This window comes from Colletotrichum jinshuiense, chromosome 5 (genome assembly GCF_051148585.1).
Source record: "Colletotrichum jinshuiense chromosome 5, complete sequence".
NCBI lineage: Eukaryota > Fungi > Ascomycota > Sordariomycetes > Glomerellales > Glomerellaceae > Colletotrichum > Colletotrichum jinshuiense.
The window spans coordinates 164,514-180,028 of NC_139312.1; the positions used below are offsets into that span (position 1 = coordinate 164,514).

At 57.9% G+C, this 15,515-nt stretch overlaps 4 protein-coding genes across 4 annotated transcripts; 1 reads left to right on the plus strand and 3 right to left on the minus strand.

Annotated features, from left to right (window-relative positions):
- Window positions 1–175: 175 nt before the first annotated feature.
- On the minus strand, window positions 176–3,463 carry EsH8_V_000039 (uncharacterized protein; the record flags this gene model as incomplete). Its single annotated transcript, XM_083272555.1, has 1 exon — window positions 176–3,463. The coding sequence occupies one exon, from the start codon at window positions 3,461–3,463 to the stop codon at window positions 176–178; it is 3,288 nt and encodes a 1,095-aa protein (XP_083125270.1).
- Window positions 3,464–4,419: 956 nt separating this feature from the next.
- Window positions 4,420–5,755, minus strand: EsH8_V_000040 (phosphatidylinositol-specific phospholipase C1-like protein; the record flags this gene model as incomplete). Its single annotated transcript, XM_083272556.1, has 3 exons — window positions 4,420–4,734; window positions 4,822–5,654; window positions 5,716–5,755. The coding sequence occupies 3 exons, from the start codon at window positions 5,753–5,755 to the stop codon at window positions 4,420–4,422; spliced, it is 1,188 nt and encodes a 395-aa protein (XP_083125271.1).
- A 1,972-nt stretch (window positions 5,756–7,727) lies between these two features.
- Window positions 7,728–9,084, plus strand: EsH8_V_000041 (uncharacterized protein; the record flags this gene model as incomplete). The annotated part of the gene is made up of 3 exons (XM_083272557.1): window positions 7,728–8,243; window positions 8,333–8,750; window positions 8,870–9,084. 3 exons carry the CDS (start codon window positions 7,728–7,730, stop codon window positions 9,082–9,084), a joined length of 1,149 nt encoding a protein of 382 aa, XP_083125272.1.
- A 450-nt stretch (window positions 9,085–9,534) lies between these two features.
- EsH8_V_000042 (bZIP transcription factor) lies at window positions 9,535–12,451 on the minus strand (the record flags this gene model as incomplete). Its single annotated transcript, XM_083272558.1, has 3 exons — window positions 9,535–9,626; window positions 9,679–11,257; window positions 11,378–12,451. The coding sequence occupies 3 exons, from the start codon at window positions 12,449–12,451 to the stop codon at window positions 9,535–9,537; spliced, it is 2,745 nt and encodes a 914-aa protein (XP_083125273.1).
- Window positions 12,452–15,515: the final 3,064 nt, after the last annotated feature.

Genomic DNA, 15,515 nt, shown 5'->3' on the forward strand with positions numbered 1-15,515 from the left:
TCAGTTTACCTATTCTGGTTGACTTTTCAATCATCGTGGCCACCAAGGTCACATAAAACAATTCAACCGCATCGCAGGAATAATTACTAATTAAGATCTAAGGAAAATAAAAGAACGCATGCTAATCTTTGAATCGTGTGAGCATCCTCCTGTGTGTGTAGGTCTCCGTCGCCGTTTACTCGTCATCGGCCTGATCATCATACACATCCTCATACACATCCTCATACTCATACTCACCGCCATAGTCGGCGTCCTGGCCGTCCCACCAACCTCCGTGTGCTTGGCTCATGTGCGTATAAATATCGCTATGGCTGTACTTCTTCCCACAAGAGAAGCACCAGTGGGTGTGGCATCCCGGGACACTGCACGTGATGTGGTCGCAGCCGCTCATCTTCTCCGTGGGAGTGTCGCAGCCGGGACAGTTCCTGACGCGCACCCTGGCGCCCTTGGCCTCCCTGCAGTCGTCGCACGACCAGTCCGTCAGCTCGGGGGGAGCGCCGCCGGCGCAGGTGCGTTCCATGAAGCGGCGGGCGAACCCACAGTCGTTACACCATCCGCAAATCCACCCCTCGGCGCTGTCCTTGACCGCCGTGCTCAGGTCCCCGAGGTGGAAGATGCCGAAGCCGGAGATGGTCTTGGGGGTGGGCTGGCGGCGGCAGAAGGGGCAGGAGAGCGCGGCGACGTTGATCAGCCTCCCGCGGGCGTTGAGGCCGTACCAATCCTTGAGGCAGCCGTCGCAGACCTGCTGGTCGCAGCCCGAACGGCCGCAGGCCCGGCGGAGGTCGGTCTTGCGGACGTTGGAGAAGCATAGGCTGCAGACGCCGGCCTCCGTCCTCCGAGACTGCACCCACTGGCGGAGGGAGTCGGAGATCTCGGCCTGGTTGTGCACGGCCTTTCCGCGAATGGTGAGCCGGGTGGAGTCCTGCGCCGGGATGATCTCGACGTTGCTTGCCAGCGCCGTCCGGTCCGCGGCAGTGGAGATGGTATGGAACAGAGACCGCCCGTTGAAAGGGTCCTGGATGGCGGAATCCTCATTGCGAAGGAGCCACGACACGCCGTTCTCGCTGCTCAGGGACTTTGCGGTGGTCTCGTAGTCGATGACGGTGACTCGGTCCGTCGCACAGGCGGGGCACTTGAAGTTGGACAGGTCGAAGTCGGACGGGCGGTACATCTCGGGCCAGATGATGCGGTTCCGGCACTGAGAACACTCGACACAAGGGGCACTGGGGGGCTTCTTGGACTCGTTCTCGGTTGAACCCCGGTGTCGACAGTAGTAACACTTGGCCCGTACATTGAGCATGTCTGCGTTGTAGACAACATACTGGGCGTGACATGTCGGAGTCCAGCATTCGACCCAGGTTGCCTCGGTCTTCTCTGTGTCGGTGACAGCCACGTTGGTGCAAACCCGAGCATCATAGTCATCCGGCAGCACACAAATTGGACAAGGACAATGCCCCTGGGCGCAAATGCCACACATGCCGTCGTTGGCCATGACGGTGACTGAGCGGGGGAACTGGCACTTCTTGCAAATGACTACAGGCCCGAGTGCTACCTTGGCCTTCTCTGGCATCCAACCGACCTTGGCCTGAAGCGAGGTGTTCAGGTTCAGTTCAAGGAGCTTGTAGTCTACTAGAGTCTTGAAAAGGCGACGGTCTTCTTCCTTCAGGATGCATGCGTCCGCAGCGGGACGCTGCGTGAGGCCTTCGGCAACGCGCCGTTCATAATCCTTGTCGGCGTCGAGCAGCAGCGAAAGACAGCTGGAATTCCAGTTCTCGGGGGTATCGATCGAGTTCCACCTATCCGTGAAGCACAGTAGTTCTCGGTCGGCCACATCCCTGAGAGGCTGTATGCCCATACGAAGCGCCAGGGCGGCCAGCAGTGCTGCGGGGCGAGCCGACAGCATTGTTCCGGGGAGGACGATATGGAGCAGGACCTTCCAGAATTTCCGCAGATGCTCCTGAGTTGCAAGCGCCATTGGGATCCGAGTGAAACCTTCTTCCGTCGCCGCCGCCGCTTTGATATGGGCCGGCAGTTCGTCCGCGGACTGGACATATGTTAGGTGCGTTAGAACCCTGCCAAGTCTGCGAAGTACGCGGTAGTCGCACGAGCGTCCGATTTCGAGCAGCTCGTCCCTCGTGAACTCGGTTGCAGGACGGTTGTCTTCGCCTTCACCCTTGAAGAGCACAGTGGGATCTAGGAACACGCAAGGGTATTGATCCTTTTCGGGAACATGTGCAATGTCATGCCGGATCTCGGCGGTGTAGTCGTACGACTCTGCAAGCCAAAGCTTCACGAGTGACTTCTTTTCGGCACTGGCAATCCGGTCGACCGAGTATCCAAAGGCCTCGATGAGCTCGTTCCGAGCTGGGTTTTCCCTGTTGTTGCAGACGGCTCTCCAGAGGCTGCCAAAGACTGGGTTGACTGCAATCGCGCTGACGTCTGTCTCGATGAGGGACCTCAGCTGGTCGATGACGAACTCACGGTAGCTCTCGTCGGCAACGTAGCGCGCCGAGATGTCCATAAGAGGCGTCTTCCGAGTTTCGACCACGGTGTGCAGCTCGCTGAGGGCCGGGGACACGGACGTGTAGTTTTCCATGGACCGAAGGAATTTCCATTCAGTGAGAATGAAGCGTTTTGCGGCCTCGTCGTTTTCATCTTTGATATCGTCTATCACCCGCGTATCCAGGTACTGACAAGCTTCGCCAAAGCTACGATTGCCGAAGGCGGAGTTTCCTCCCGCTTTGCTGACGCCCATCCAGGCGAGTAGGATTCCGGCCGTCAGCTGTGAAATGGCACCCGACGTCGACACGTCGTGGCCGCTATAAGCCAGCCTGAAACATGTTCCGCCAGTAATTTGCGAGAGGTACATGAAAGGGGACACGTTCAAGGCGTCGGACCCCTGGATGACGGAGAAGACCTTGGCCTTCCTTTCGCCGTCCCGAAGCACCTTGGCGCCGGATACCCAATCAGTGAACAGCCCACCTGTGCCGCCGAAGTTTCCAGGCTTGAGAAGATGTTCAATCTCCCTCTCTCTATTCAGTGATCCGGTACCCGGGAGATGAGGAGGGGCGTCGGCGAAGAGGACAATGATGGTAGAGGCCTCTGGGCGCATCACGCTGTAGGCAAGCGCTAGGCCAGACTTCACAGCCTCGGGCCAGTCCATATTGAGCCGACCTGCTTCTGTCTTGATGTTTTTGGCCTTGTCCAGCAGCTGTGCCTGTGTGATGGAATTCTCATCCGTAGCGTTCCCTTGAGCGGAAGCTTCATGCCAGCCAGTCCACTCAGTCAGGACTTTGGAAGAGTAGTCGCGGTAAGCCATGACGCCAATCCGTGCGAAGCAGTCGGTCAGGGCTGATATCCGGATGATCTCAGGAAGAGCCTGGTTAAGAGCAGGGATGTAGCTGTCCATCGAGGGAGTGGCGTCCATCAGAAACAGGAGGTCGTAGACCTCGTGGGTAGCCATGGTGGGCGGTCTCTTGGTCCTTGCCTTCTCTCTGTCTAGTGTATCCTCTGAAATAGTATTGCTAACAGCCGGCAGTTGAACAGTGGTAGTAGAAGTGGTGTTTTAGTCGTGAAGGGGACAGCATTTGACCCTGGCGGAAACCAGAAAGCAAAACGGATGATGTCTTAGAGGAAGACAAAGCCATATCAGTTGGAGAACATTGTCTCTCTTTATAGTGAATGAATGGATTGTGTCGAGGATGGTAGATTCGAGGCCAAATCCAGGCGGCGTTGACTCACACCGTCGACTTTACAATAACCACGGTTGTGCCTCTTTTTGGTCGATCCTGCGTCACTCGCCGGCACAGCACACCGGCGCATGCCGACCCATATCAGCTGAGTCAATGCCTGTGCTTATCGTGCATGGCAGTCCCCCTCGTATTGTTGCTCAATTGCGTTGGTTTCGCGAAACGGACTTGGTCGAGTCGAGCGACCCCTCGTGTCTGCCTGCTCACCCCCTTAGCTGTAGACGCCCTGCTGCGGTGAGGGGAAAACATCACTGATGTTGGAGAAACATAGGGAGAACGGCCCCCCCCCGCCAAATAGGCCTAAACGAGACCACTGTTACCAGCATCGCTGCTCATTATCAGCGCTCGCTTAGCTACAAGGGCGGCGTTTTGGGTAAGCTTACTTACATTGGATGATCCCTCAGCCTCAGGGGGGGTTGTAAGTGCAGTTAGTTGATTGGACAATTGATCTGCAAAGTGTTCGTTTGTGGCTGTTCATTTGTTAAGTCTATCCTCTGATGCAACCCCAAACTCGTATCAGGGTCGGATAGAAATAGGCCTCATTCCACACACAACACTGCCAAGCGAATTCGAGGTGAAAGAAAGGAAAACTGCTGGAGGAATTTTTGCCATTATCATTATTATTTGGACGCAAGCGCGCACATTATATACAGTCCACTCATTTCGCCGCCTAGTTACGAACGTACTCGACAGGCTCCAACTTGGCATCCTCGCAGCCGGCCGGCCCGTTGACGGGGTTGCACCGCGCCGCGGCCCCTCCCTCGAAGCGCACGGCGTAGTCGACGTTCCAGCGGGTGCTCATGCCGTAGGCCTGGAAGTCGGTGGAGACGACCTGGGCGCCGCTCGCGAAGGCGGCCTCGCGCATGCTCGTCGTGTCGTTGGAGAGGAGCGTGTCGAGGGGCACGTCGGCGCGGGTGCGGACCCAGTAGCCCGCCTTGACCTGGGCCTGGATGTTGGCCAGTTCGGTGCCCGTGGGGTCGTTGAGCTGGGGACGGTTAGCACGTGCGGCCAATGGCTCGGGCAGGGGGGGGAGGGGGGCAAGGCAGAGAGGATGAGGAGGAGAGAAACGAACCTTTTGGAACGCGCAGTCGGAGTTGCCGGGGGCCGAGTTGGTGAAGAGGACGCGGCCCTCGAGGTTGGGGCGGCCGGCGGTGTAGGAGTCGCGGACGGGGTGCACGGGGCCGTTGTCCATCAGGAACAGGAAGCGGCCGCGGGCGCTCTCGAGATCGGGCCAGCCGTAGCGCAGGACGGACTGCTCCAGCGTCAGGTTGCCCCTGCGGAGGTCATCCGGGGTCACGAGGTCCTCGGGCGCGAAGACGCTGCGGATCTCGTCGTCCAGGCCCTGGAGGAGGGCCGTGTCGTTCCAGGGGATCTGGGACGCGCCTCCGGCCGACAGGAGGCCTGCCTCGGAGGTCTTGAACTCGATCATGAAGGGGATGGGGACGTGGTCCGGGTGCGCCTCGCCCCAGGCCTTGAGGATGTTGAGGCACCCGATGAAGGTCTTGCATGTCGGGTGGTAGTCGGCGTCGGCAACGTGGAGGACCTTGATTCCCGGGGCCAAGAGGTCCGGGTCCGGGGTGGTTGAGAGGTTCGCGAGCTTGCGGATCAGGGGAGTGGCGTAGTGGCCACCCTCGGGGTCGGCGAAGATGTCGAGCTCGAAGTTGCGGATGGACTGGTAGGTCGCCTGGATGTCCAAGGCCGGGTGGGAGTAGTAGTAGTTTTGGACGTTGGGGAGGATGAGGGCCTGGGTCGGGTGTTCCTCGAGCGGCGCCTCGCGGTGGTACGAGTTGTGGGTGCCGATGACCTGGACCTGGTTCATGCGGACTGCGCGGGATGACCAGGTGAGGCCGTTGCTGCTGTAGGTTTCATTGCTGCACGAGACGGCGTTGGCAAAGGGGAGGAGGACTAGGACGGATTAGTTTCTGATCCGTAGCGTAGATGTTGAGCATGGAGGGAGCGGGCTTACGGAGGGCGGCCTTGAGGCCCATGTTCGACACTGGCGCCATCGTAAAGTAAGAATGCACGAAAAATACTACAGGGAACGCACAGAGAAAAGACAGGGACATTTTCACAGAGGGCTTGGGAAACGCCATGTTTATGTAGATGGATGGGTCGCATTCAAAACTTGGGATGTGACCCCGACAGCTCCGCGCAGACTGACACTGGATGACGGAGGCATCGGTGTTTGGTGGACCAGGGATTCTTTGCCTAGGCGGCGTTGTGCCAGCCAACCGGGCCAAGTCGGAGCACGTGGGATGAGATTGAGTGATGCTACGGTAAACAGGGGTTCAAATGAGAGATTGAACGTATGGAAGATGGTAGTTTATCTCGCATTCGAGTCTGGACTGTGAGAAAAAGAGCATTGGGAGAGACGGGGAGAGAGAGAGAGGCATCTGCACGCGTGAGAGGCGCATGAGGCGATGGGGTTCCCCCACTAACACCGGATGCCCGTTGGCTGCTTGCCCCGCACGATGAGCTTCCCGACTGGGCAAGCCAGGGAGGGGTCGGCCAATGGGGGACTTGGGGGCGAGCATGTGCCTGGGAGTTCATTTAATCTTTCCTGGATTTTCTGGCGAGGTTGGAGACGGCGACCCGGGCCACGTGGGTGGAGGCGAGTAAACATGTCAACGGAGATGCTCGATTTCAATGTCACCCATTTCCACTTGAGTTCGTTCATTGGGTCCTCAAAAGCCAAAGTGTGGTCGGAAGCCTTGTTTGAGTGCCCCACTGGTGATCTATATACCGGTAGTCAGGTATGAAAAGAAACACAACACGGGAGAACACCGGAGGTTGATACGTCATTGATCAACAAAGTCTCTGAAGGCTCAATTGACAGGATACGTACAATGAACCCCCATCATAATTTCCTGGCCGGTCGGTCCATGGCGTATGGGCCAAGTGACATTGGATATCCAACATTCCGGACAGAAACGGGGCCGTAGCGACTGAGTTCTCAGTTCTTCAGTCAGGTTCGCTAGATGTTATTCACAATCAATCCTTGCCCCTTACCGAAAGGTGTGCCCGATGAGCAGCTGCGGTCTGGATGTTTCTGCTACTGGCCATTCTTGCAGCAGCCCAAACATGCTCAAGTCTACATTGATAGTTCGTTTATAACACAAAGGTCCGAATGCATGAATAGGAGGCGTGAACACTGTCATTTCCCACACCAGGCAGAGAGATTTCTCTTAGTCCAAGCCCGGCTTCTAGTCTCCAATCCTGCGGCTGGCTCACCACTAAGACAATCTCCCCCTTCAACCTGCGGGCGCCCAACGGGCTCAACCACAACAGTTGAATCCTCCACCCCATCCGAGATCTTCCATCGCATGACGAAAGCCACGCCAACCACCTCCAAGGCAGCAAAATTACCATCCCCGATGGCGCCGTCTCGCAATCGCGACGCCGCTCCCGCGGCTTATCGGTGACAATGGGAAACTCTGGCGCTCTCCCCCTGTCCCGGCCGGCCCCGCCGCACGGCGCCGTGGCGCACGTCCGGCGTTGTGCATCTGCAGTCCCGCCGTCCGTGGTTTCGCCCGCGTCTGCCACACCATCGTGAGCTTGTCATCCATCGTGCACATCCTGACACGATGTAAGGATATTAACCTTGACCACAGGGCGGAACACGTAGAGTCGAGATTCGAAGTCGCGATAATACATAAAGAGACGCTCTGCCTGGCAGTGTACTGCATCTCCAAACACACCCAGGCGCTTACGCATCCCTATTCATTCGTTCATTCTTTCTGCGTTCCAACACCACTCGCTCATATACTCGACCCCAGTGGTCTCATCCATTATTTATTTTTTTCATTTTCTTTTCAACGGCCAGATCGATTCTGGCACATTTCCTTCCTTGGCCGGCTTCCACCGAGCTCTCACCGAGACTCGTCCACTCCTTCACGAGCCCGCGTCTTCACACACCCCTCTCCGCGCCGAGGTCGACTGCAACCCGCCCCAAAAGATCACAAGATCGACGGGCCCGCCATGCTCCCCCGCCCCCCGCGTCTCCTACCCCTCGCGCTCGCGGCGCTGCTGGCCAGCGCCTCCGGCCCCAGCAACTTCGCCAGCGCAAACCCCGTCCCCCGCAGCGCCATGGACAGCACCACCGCCGTCGGGACGAACCCCATCGCCAACCCCAGGGTCGAGTACCTGGGCCTCCAGAAGGCCGACAACAGCTGCTCGCACCGCGACCTCGGGTTCACGGGCGCCATCGCCGGCAAGTGGTACGCCGTCTGGGGCGACGTGCTCTGGTGCGACGCCGGCGTGACGGACCCCGAGAGGGACACCCCCGGGTTCCACGGCATGGTCCGCGACGCCGTCTCGGCGACGACGGCCAGCCCGCTCGTCGTGCACGACCTCGACCTGGGCGGCAACCAGCGCCAGAGGCAGTTCATCCCGTTCAACGCCTCGTGGGGCGAGAGGTTCGACACCGGGTTCGGCGGCACCAGCCTCGTCGAGACCGACGCCGCCACCGGGACCGGCGCCGTCTTTTACCTGGTTGTAAGTCATCCTCACCACCAACCAAGACACTCACCCCCCGGCCCAAAACCTGCAAAGAACCCCGTGTACTAACACCAGTCAACCCCCAGAACCAGAACTCGGCCGGCCTCGTCGGCGCCGGCATCGCAAAGGTCAGCGTCATCAACGGCACGCCGACCGTCACCAAGCGCCACGGCGAGCGCGGCTACTGGTGGCCCGCCAAGACGGACGCGCGCTACGGCGACCAGGCGGCCTTCCGCGACCCGCGCTCCGAGTACATCTACGCCTGGGGCGGCCCGCCGACGTACGTCACCGACTGGGTCCAGGCCGGCTACGCCTACCTCGTCCGCGTGCGCGCGGGCGAGGCCTTCGACCTCGCAAAGTACCAGTACTGGTGGGGCCGGCAGCAGGGCTGGCGGGCGGAGCGCCTGACGACCTTCACCGCCGAGACGGCCGCCGTGTGGGGCGTCGGCCAGGGCCAGGTCGTCTGGAACGAGTTCTACCAGTGCTACATCTTTGTCCACCTCGGTAAGTCTAACCACACCGTCCCCCCTTTTCTCCGAGAAAGCCTTTCCTCATGTGCCCTGCCCGGGGGCGGCAGGGCGGTCGCTTTTCTTCACGGGCTTGTGTCTGACTTGGGCTTGTAGGCGTCGGCGGCGGCTCCGTCTACTTGCGAACGGCGCCTCGCCCCGAGGGCCCCTGGACGCCGGACGTCAAGATCTACGAGGCCAAGCCCATCGACAACGGCCTGGTGTACGCCGGCGTCGCTCACCCCTACCTCGACCCGTCGGGCAAGACGCTGGCCATATCCTTCACCAACAACAACAGGATCCAGGTGATCAAGGCCACCTTCTCCAAGTGAGCGGAGCGGGGAAGCCTGTCGGCATATGACCCTCTACCTGAAGGCTATGCCGTTTCGTATTTACATCGATTTAAATGTATATATTTCATCGCTTTCACAGTATTGAAGCGGGTTCCCTGTTGTATACGACAGATTCATGTATGAAGTAACGACATCTGAATGTAATTGATTGTACATGTATAATACGCCTTCCGAGGCGCTAGCATTCTTTCACCCCTTCCCTGCTTCCCGTGGTAAATTGGGCAATAGACAACACCATCTGCCTGGAGCCGTTACTCTTTCACCATATTGTGACCCAATGGACCACACCAAAGAGAAACCCAACGCCAAAGCGTGCGTAGCATCCGCGCTGCCAGCATTAGCCCTTAATTCGCTTTGCTGTCCTGATGCCAGCATGGCCCTAATAGCAACCCCGTACGCCTTTGGTCCGTTTATAAACAATCGCCCCCATTACGTAGTCAGTGAACCCCAAAAGGCGACGTCGAGGTCCTTCGGCCGGATACCGGGCGATCTTCCCAGGCAGACCGATTTTAATGTAATTTCTTTCTCCTGGTTAGCCACTCGTCAGAAGTGAAGCGAAGGTTGGATGCTTACCTTGGATTAAGGCTTCGACGTTGATCGTCACCAGCCTCTTCCCCGGACCCGTCGTCGAGCCCTGGTTAGATGCCGAAGCGCCGAGCCCAAACATGTCGTCGCCCAGGTTCGGGTCTATGTTCATCTGATCGGACGTGGAGTCGCTGGATCGGCTGGTTCTTTGCGTCGTGGGAAACCCGAACTGGTCTGCCCCCGTCGACTTTGACGCCGCCTGCTGACCAAGCCACTGGTTCACGGAGGAGTCCGCGGTGTCCAAGTTATAGTTGCTCGACACGGCGTGGGCGTTGGCGGCGCCGTTGTCCATGGCGCCGTCAAACCCTCCTCCCCCGATAGGTGCGCCGGGCGCGAAGTCGGCGGGGTCGATCTCGGCCGTGACGAAATCGGCCGCGGCCGGGATGGTCACGCCGCGCCGTTGCAGAGCCCACTCGACCTCGTCCGTGTCGTAAAATTCGCCGTCGAACCCCGGGAAGTGCATGCGCAGCTTCTGGTCCACCGCGCTGTCGCGGATCTCCTCCGTCTGGGAGTCCCAAGGCCCCATGCCGAACATCGAGTCAACCTTTTGCCGTTGCGGCTCGGCACTTCCCTGGTTTCCTACCGTCCGCCTCGACTTGCCGATGCGGGGGAATTCCGTCACATTCATCTCGTTCATGTCCTCGAACCACGTCCCTCCGCCACCTAGGTGCAGGAAGGGGAACTTCCAATTGAAGAGGGTCTCGCGTTGATTCACACTGAGCCGGTTAGCCAGCCGCTCAATGATCCTCTCTTTAGACTCGAAAAGCAAGCAAAAGCCGAAGGCGGATGATACGAGGCCCGGCGGCGCATGAGGCATTTGCAACAGCAAGTACGCCTTCTCCAGCAGCGTCCGCTGCAGCCGCCGCCCAAACGTCCGCTCCTGGTAGGCGTACGAGCTCGGCAGGGAGAGTAGAGAATAAGGAGACCCGGAGAACAGTTGGTCGGGTTGGTTAAGGAGGCCATAATTCATGCCAGTACCGAAAGACATACCAAATTGAAAGCTAGCATTGTCTGGCGTCGGCTCGGTGACTATCTCATAGCCCAGGGGGGCCTGGGATAGTGCCTGGGGCATCACGTGTGCTTCATTGTCGGCAGCCCACGACGTTGTGTGTACCGCCGTCAGCACTTGGGACCGAGGTGTCGATTCCAGCGTAATCTCGTCGAAGGCGGCCTTCGTGTATCCTCCGTAAAGCACTTGATCAGGCTTGGCGACATCGGGAGAGCCAGACTTGTCGCTGAGTTTCTCGGGGCCGCTCTTTGGGCTGGTCTCCCGCGCTTCATCGTCTTGCTCCTGGCTGGCGGCCAGGTCGTCCCTATCCGTTTGATCGCTTATTTTTCGCGCCAAGGAGACGAACTTCTCCGTCGTTACCTGAAGTTGCCGCCCAAAATCCGGCGTGCTCTCGTGCATGCCTTTGCCAACGGCGAAGTCGTAGAGCTTCATGAACTCCTTGCTCATTTCCTCATTGGTGCGCCTGAGCTCATTAACCTTCTTCTCAAGTGACTGAATTGCCGTTTCCTTGCGGTTCCGATACGCCCTTTGGGCGAGGCGGATTTGTGTACGACGACGCTGGTCCGGTTAGATTGACGCGTGCAGCAGAAAGGACAACGAGTACAAACAGGGTCATGATGGCATTTCAAAGATGAGAAGAAAAGGGGAATCGGAATCGGCGTTCGATGGCACACTTACATCTTTTGCGGTTTCATCGTTCGTGTCTAGGCGTGGTCTTCCTCGCGATCGCTTCTTCTCTTCCTCCTCTGGTTCGCCGTCTTCGACAGACTGGGCTTTGGCCCGCTTCCTCGACTGCCCTGCCGATTTCTGGCCGTTGGCGGCAGGGGATCTTCCAGGGGGCAGACTTCTAGGTGCGCGAAAGCTCTTGATGCCATCGTCGTAAGACTCGGCATTAAGAATGGATAACTCGGGGTCCTGCATGAATGATATCGGGTAGCCACCAGAAAACTGAAGGGCGCCGGGCTGGCGGTTTTGCATGAGGTCGTCCTCGTCTTTGTGATGAAAGAAGGGATGTCCAGCAGGCGCGGGCTGTGAGAAGCCAATGAGCGGATCTTGAGGGATGATGTGCGCCGACGCTAAGTCGGGTAACTGGATTGGGATTAGATCGACGCCGCCTGAGGAAAGGCCGGGGTCAGGATGACCAAGATCGAAGCCGCTTACGCTAGCAGCTTGGTACTGGGCCGGTGGAAGTCGAGGGTTGTAGGGGTAGCGAAGCAAGGAGGAATCTGAAGATGAGGGCGTGAGAGAGGCAGGCCGGTGAGAGTCTGGAGGCGATGTATGTGGGATTGTGAATTGGGATTGCGGTTGATTTTGCGGGGGTAGGTGCTGGTCGTGGCGTTTGTAATGATTTCCCACTAGGTTCTCGTGCTGACTGGCCTGCTGGAAGTACGGGTGCACATGGGCATACAAAGGCTGGGAGAGAGGATGTAGGTCAGACGATGCTGGATACGCTTGGGGTGAAGAGACAACGGCCGGAGGACTCCCTACTTGGGGCGTTGTTGTTGATGAGTCGGAGGATTCAGAGACAGCGATGTGGCTAAAATTTCCCTCGCCCTGTTGGTTAATGAATCGGCCGCGATGCGTTGCAGGCCGTCGGGGTAGTGGTCGATTGAGAAAGGAGGGAATGCCGTGTCCACCTTGTTCAAGAGACCCGCCCACGAGATGGGTCTGACGGAAGGGAGGAGACTCGACCCAGTCGTCGGCCGTGTCGGACGGCCCATCCAAGCGGTTGGGACGGGAATGATTACTCATATCCACCGAGCCCAAGTGGGTGTGCGGGCAACGATGGGCCCCCTAAACCTAGAAAATTGCCGACTAACGAACCTAATCTCAGACTTGTTGAAGTTGTACGGGAGGCGGGTGGGTGGTTGAGTGGATCGTGTTAGAGTCCGATAGCAGCACCATCGCACTACCGTTCTGCTGTGCTGCAAAGCTGTGCACCGGCCACTCATGCATAACAAGACCACAGCTCAGCAAACGCCCTGCACGCAGAGGCAGAATGACACTGAAAAGTATCGAGGGGCCACCTTGCGTGGAGTAAAAAAGTGCGTACAGCGTCGAAGGGTCGATAAATTAAAGTTTATTGATGAGACTCGGGCGAACGTTGCCCCTGTGCGGGTATGAACAGGATAGGGTGGGCAGTTTTCTTTTGAATCGAGCTCTCATGACACACCGACACCGAAGGCGTCTGGGGGAGGGACATTCATGATATAAGAAAAGATGCCTTGGGAGACTTGTTTGAATGACTGATGGGGTCGGGAAGAAAAAAGAAAGTATCGAATAGGCAGTAGAATGACGCTGCGATCCGTCGTGTGGCTGAGGCTGCCCGTGGACACAAGACGCCGTACACTTTACCCAATCCCATGAAATGGGTGGCACGGTATGACAAGATCATCTGCCGTGACCAGGTCAGCCTCGTGGGCGAGGCGGGTTGAACCCGCTGGATTGCCATGGGCAATATGGGACCCTGTCGGAGAAGGAGAGAGGGAAAGGGGGAGAGTAATGAAGAAACCCACGGAGTAGTCAACGAGACGGCTCAGCGGTGGGAGATTAGCTTGCGGAGCTGGCCTTGGAATGCGCTACCGGGGGCCGTTTGACGAGCCTCGTTTTCTCCGTGGAACGCGGCGGACGAAGTCTCTGCATGAGATCTGCGGTTTGCAGCGCTGCGGGAGCATGGCACCCACGAGAGAGCGTTGGAGGGGAGTGAAGAATTATCAGGGACCCTGCCCTGATACGGGCCGGGGTCGAAACCGGCGCCTATCCGCAGGATATAGGATGCTGCCTTGGTGGACACTTTTGGTCAGAATCATGTCAGTTCGGGGGCCCGGCTCGTCGGTCTAGCGTGTGATACTGCAGGCCATTAGAACCCGAACCCAGCAGTCGGAGGCGACAATTGGGCCGGGGAGCAACGGCAGAGGATCAGTCGGAAATCATTTGCAGCGGTATTCTTGTCCGTGAAGACTGACAGCTCTTCTGCCAGCCTCACTTTTGCAGCTTTGGCGAGCCCTCGAGCGGCAAAGATCGCCACGGGCCACACGCCGGAATCCCCGCCGACGTTTCGTTTCCTTGGAAGTGTCAAGAAGAAAAAGCAAAGACAAGTTAGGCCATGCAGGCTGCTTATGCTCGACGAGTTGAGAAAGTGTCGTAAGAGACAAGAGCCCAGGAGGGAATCTGTCGCAGGTTGTAGTGCTTGGCAGTATCCAGGACTGACCGAAATAGCTTGCATGGGTTCGCAACTTCACAATCTCGACCCGGTTTGGGGTCTTTTGCTCCATCACCTGGGCAATTGCCCGAGTCTCCTACGGCGGCCCCAAGCCGAGTTCGAGTAAGGGCTCCGCATACTAAGCGGAATTCGGCTGTCTTGGTGTGAAGTATGTACTATTAGACTGCAGTGGAAGCAGAAAATTGACCTGAAAGGTCATATTTGGTGCAGCCTCTTTCCGCATACGAAGAATGCCATGCCGGTATAGTGATTGTGAACAAATTGAGCTGGGACTATGGGTATTTGGCCCCAGCCCCGGCCCCCCGCGTCTTGTTGAACCCCCTTTTTGGCGTTTGAGACGAAAAAGAAAAACAGGCGTGGCTTGGTTAGACAGGCGGGCATGGCAGATTCATCGCCATGACCACGAGTCCGTGTGTGGCACCCCGACCCCTGGTGTCCGATCTGGATTCTGTCAAACCCCAGCGCGATCGTGTCGTTTTTGGCAACTTGGCTGGCTCTAGAGGGACCCAGCCATCCGCCTCGCCTCGGTCGGGAGAAGGATGATCGTAGCTGGAATGATGTGTACCACATACTGATCCCGATGTCTCAGTGTATGGTCCTCGGAAATGCCCGTCTCGACGTTTGGCGCGCTGCTCTCAGAGGTCCCAAAGGAGCGGTAGCGGCCGTTGAATCAGGGTCCGTATTCATTGGATGGCGGGTTCCGGGTTGCCCTAAGTGCGGTGTAACAAAGACGTAAGATCATGGTAGACTGGCCACAATCGATTGTCCAGAAATTTAGCTCGTCACATCATCTCAGTCCGGTGTTCGATCCCGGTTGCTGCGTCCGACATAGCCACGACACGATTTTCATCGTGAGCCCTAGACGAGCAATTATATCGCCAATGGTCCATCATGGACATCATGCTCAAATGTTCTAGGACATTGTTCGCAGGGGAGCTATCAAGCAATGAGCAGGTTTAATTGAAGTATTGAGATTCGAGGGCCCTATGAATCGTGGGAACGCTCGCATGTGACGGCTGGGATTGACGACTGTGAGCAGGGAGGGGAGTATATCGGCGACATTGTGGCTCGCGCTGAGTAGTAATTGAGCAGAGAACAAGCAGCCATTTCTAGCTTCGGCGTAACAGCTAATCCGCCCAAGAGCTGCGGCCGCCGATACGGAGTAGAGTGCACCCAAAAAGCCACCTCGTGACTCGATTCAGGGGCCGTCCGTACTGGTGAATAGGAGAGGTGAGTGAGTGAGCAAGCTTTGGAGGATGACCTAAGCATCCGGTTCTCCCTTACGTAGCACTAATAAATGGCAAGGAGGGCCGGCCCCAATGCGCAGCCCTCCTGTGCTATGTCGCTGCTCTCGCTGGACAAAGCCCCAGCCCCACAAGGCTGCTAGCTAATGGTCCCTGAAGGGGGCCGCGGTCGGGGCAGTGCTCCGGAGTCTCCACCATAGCTAGCTTGCCGTGCGGTGCCCCTCCCGTCAACCCTCGCCTCGATGAGGGAACCAGTGGCCGGGGCAATCCGAACTAATCAATGTAGTGACGGCGCTGACACCCCTCGTTTCTCTCTCTCCACCACCCATTTTCTCAACCCTCAACCCGC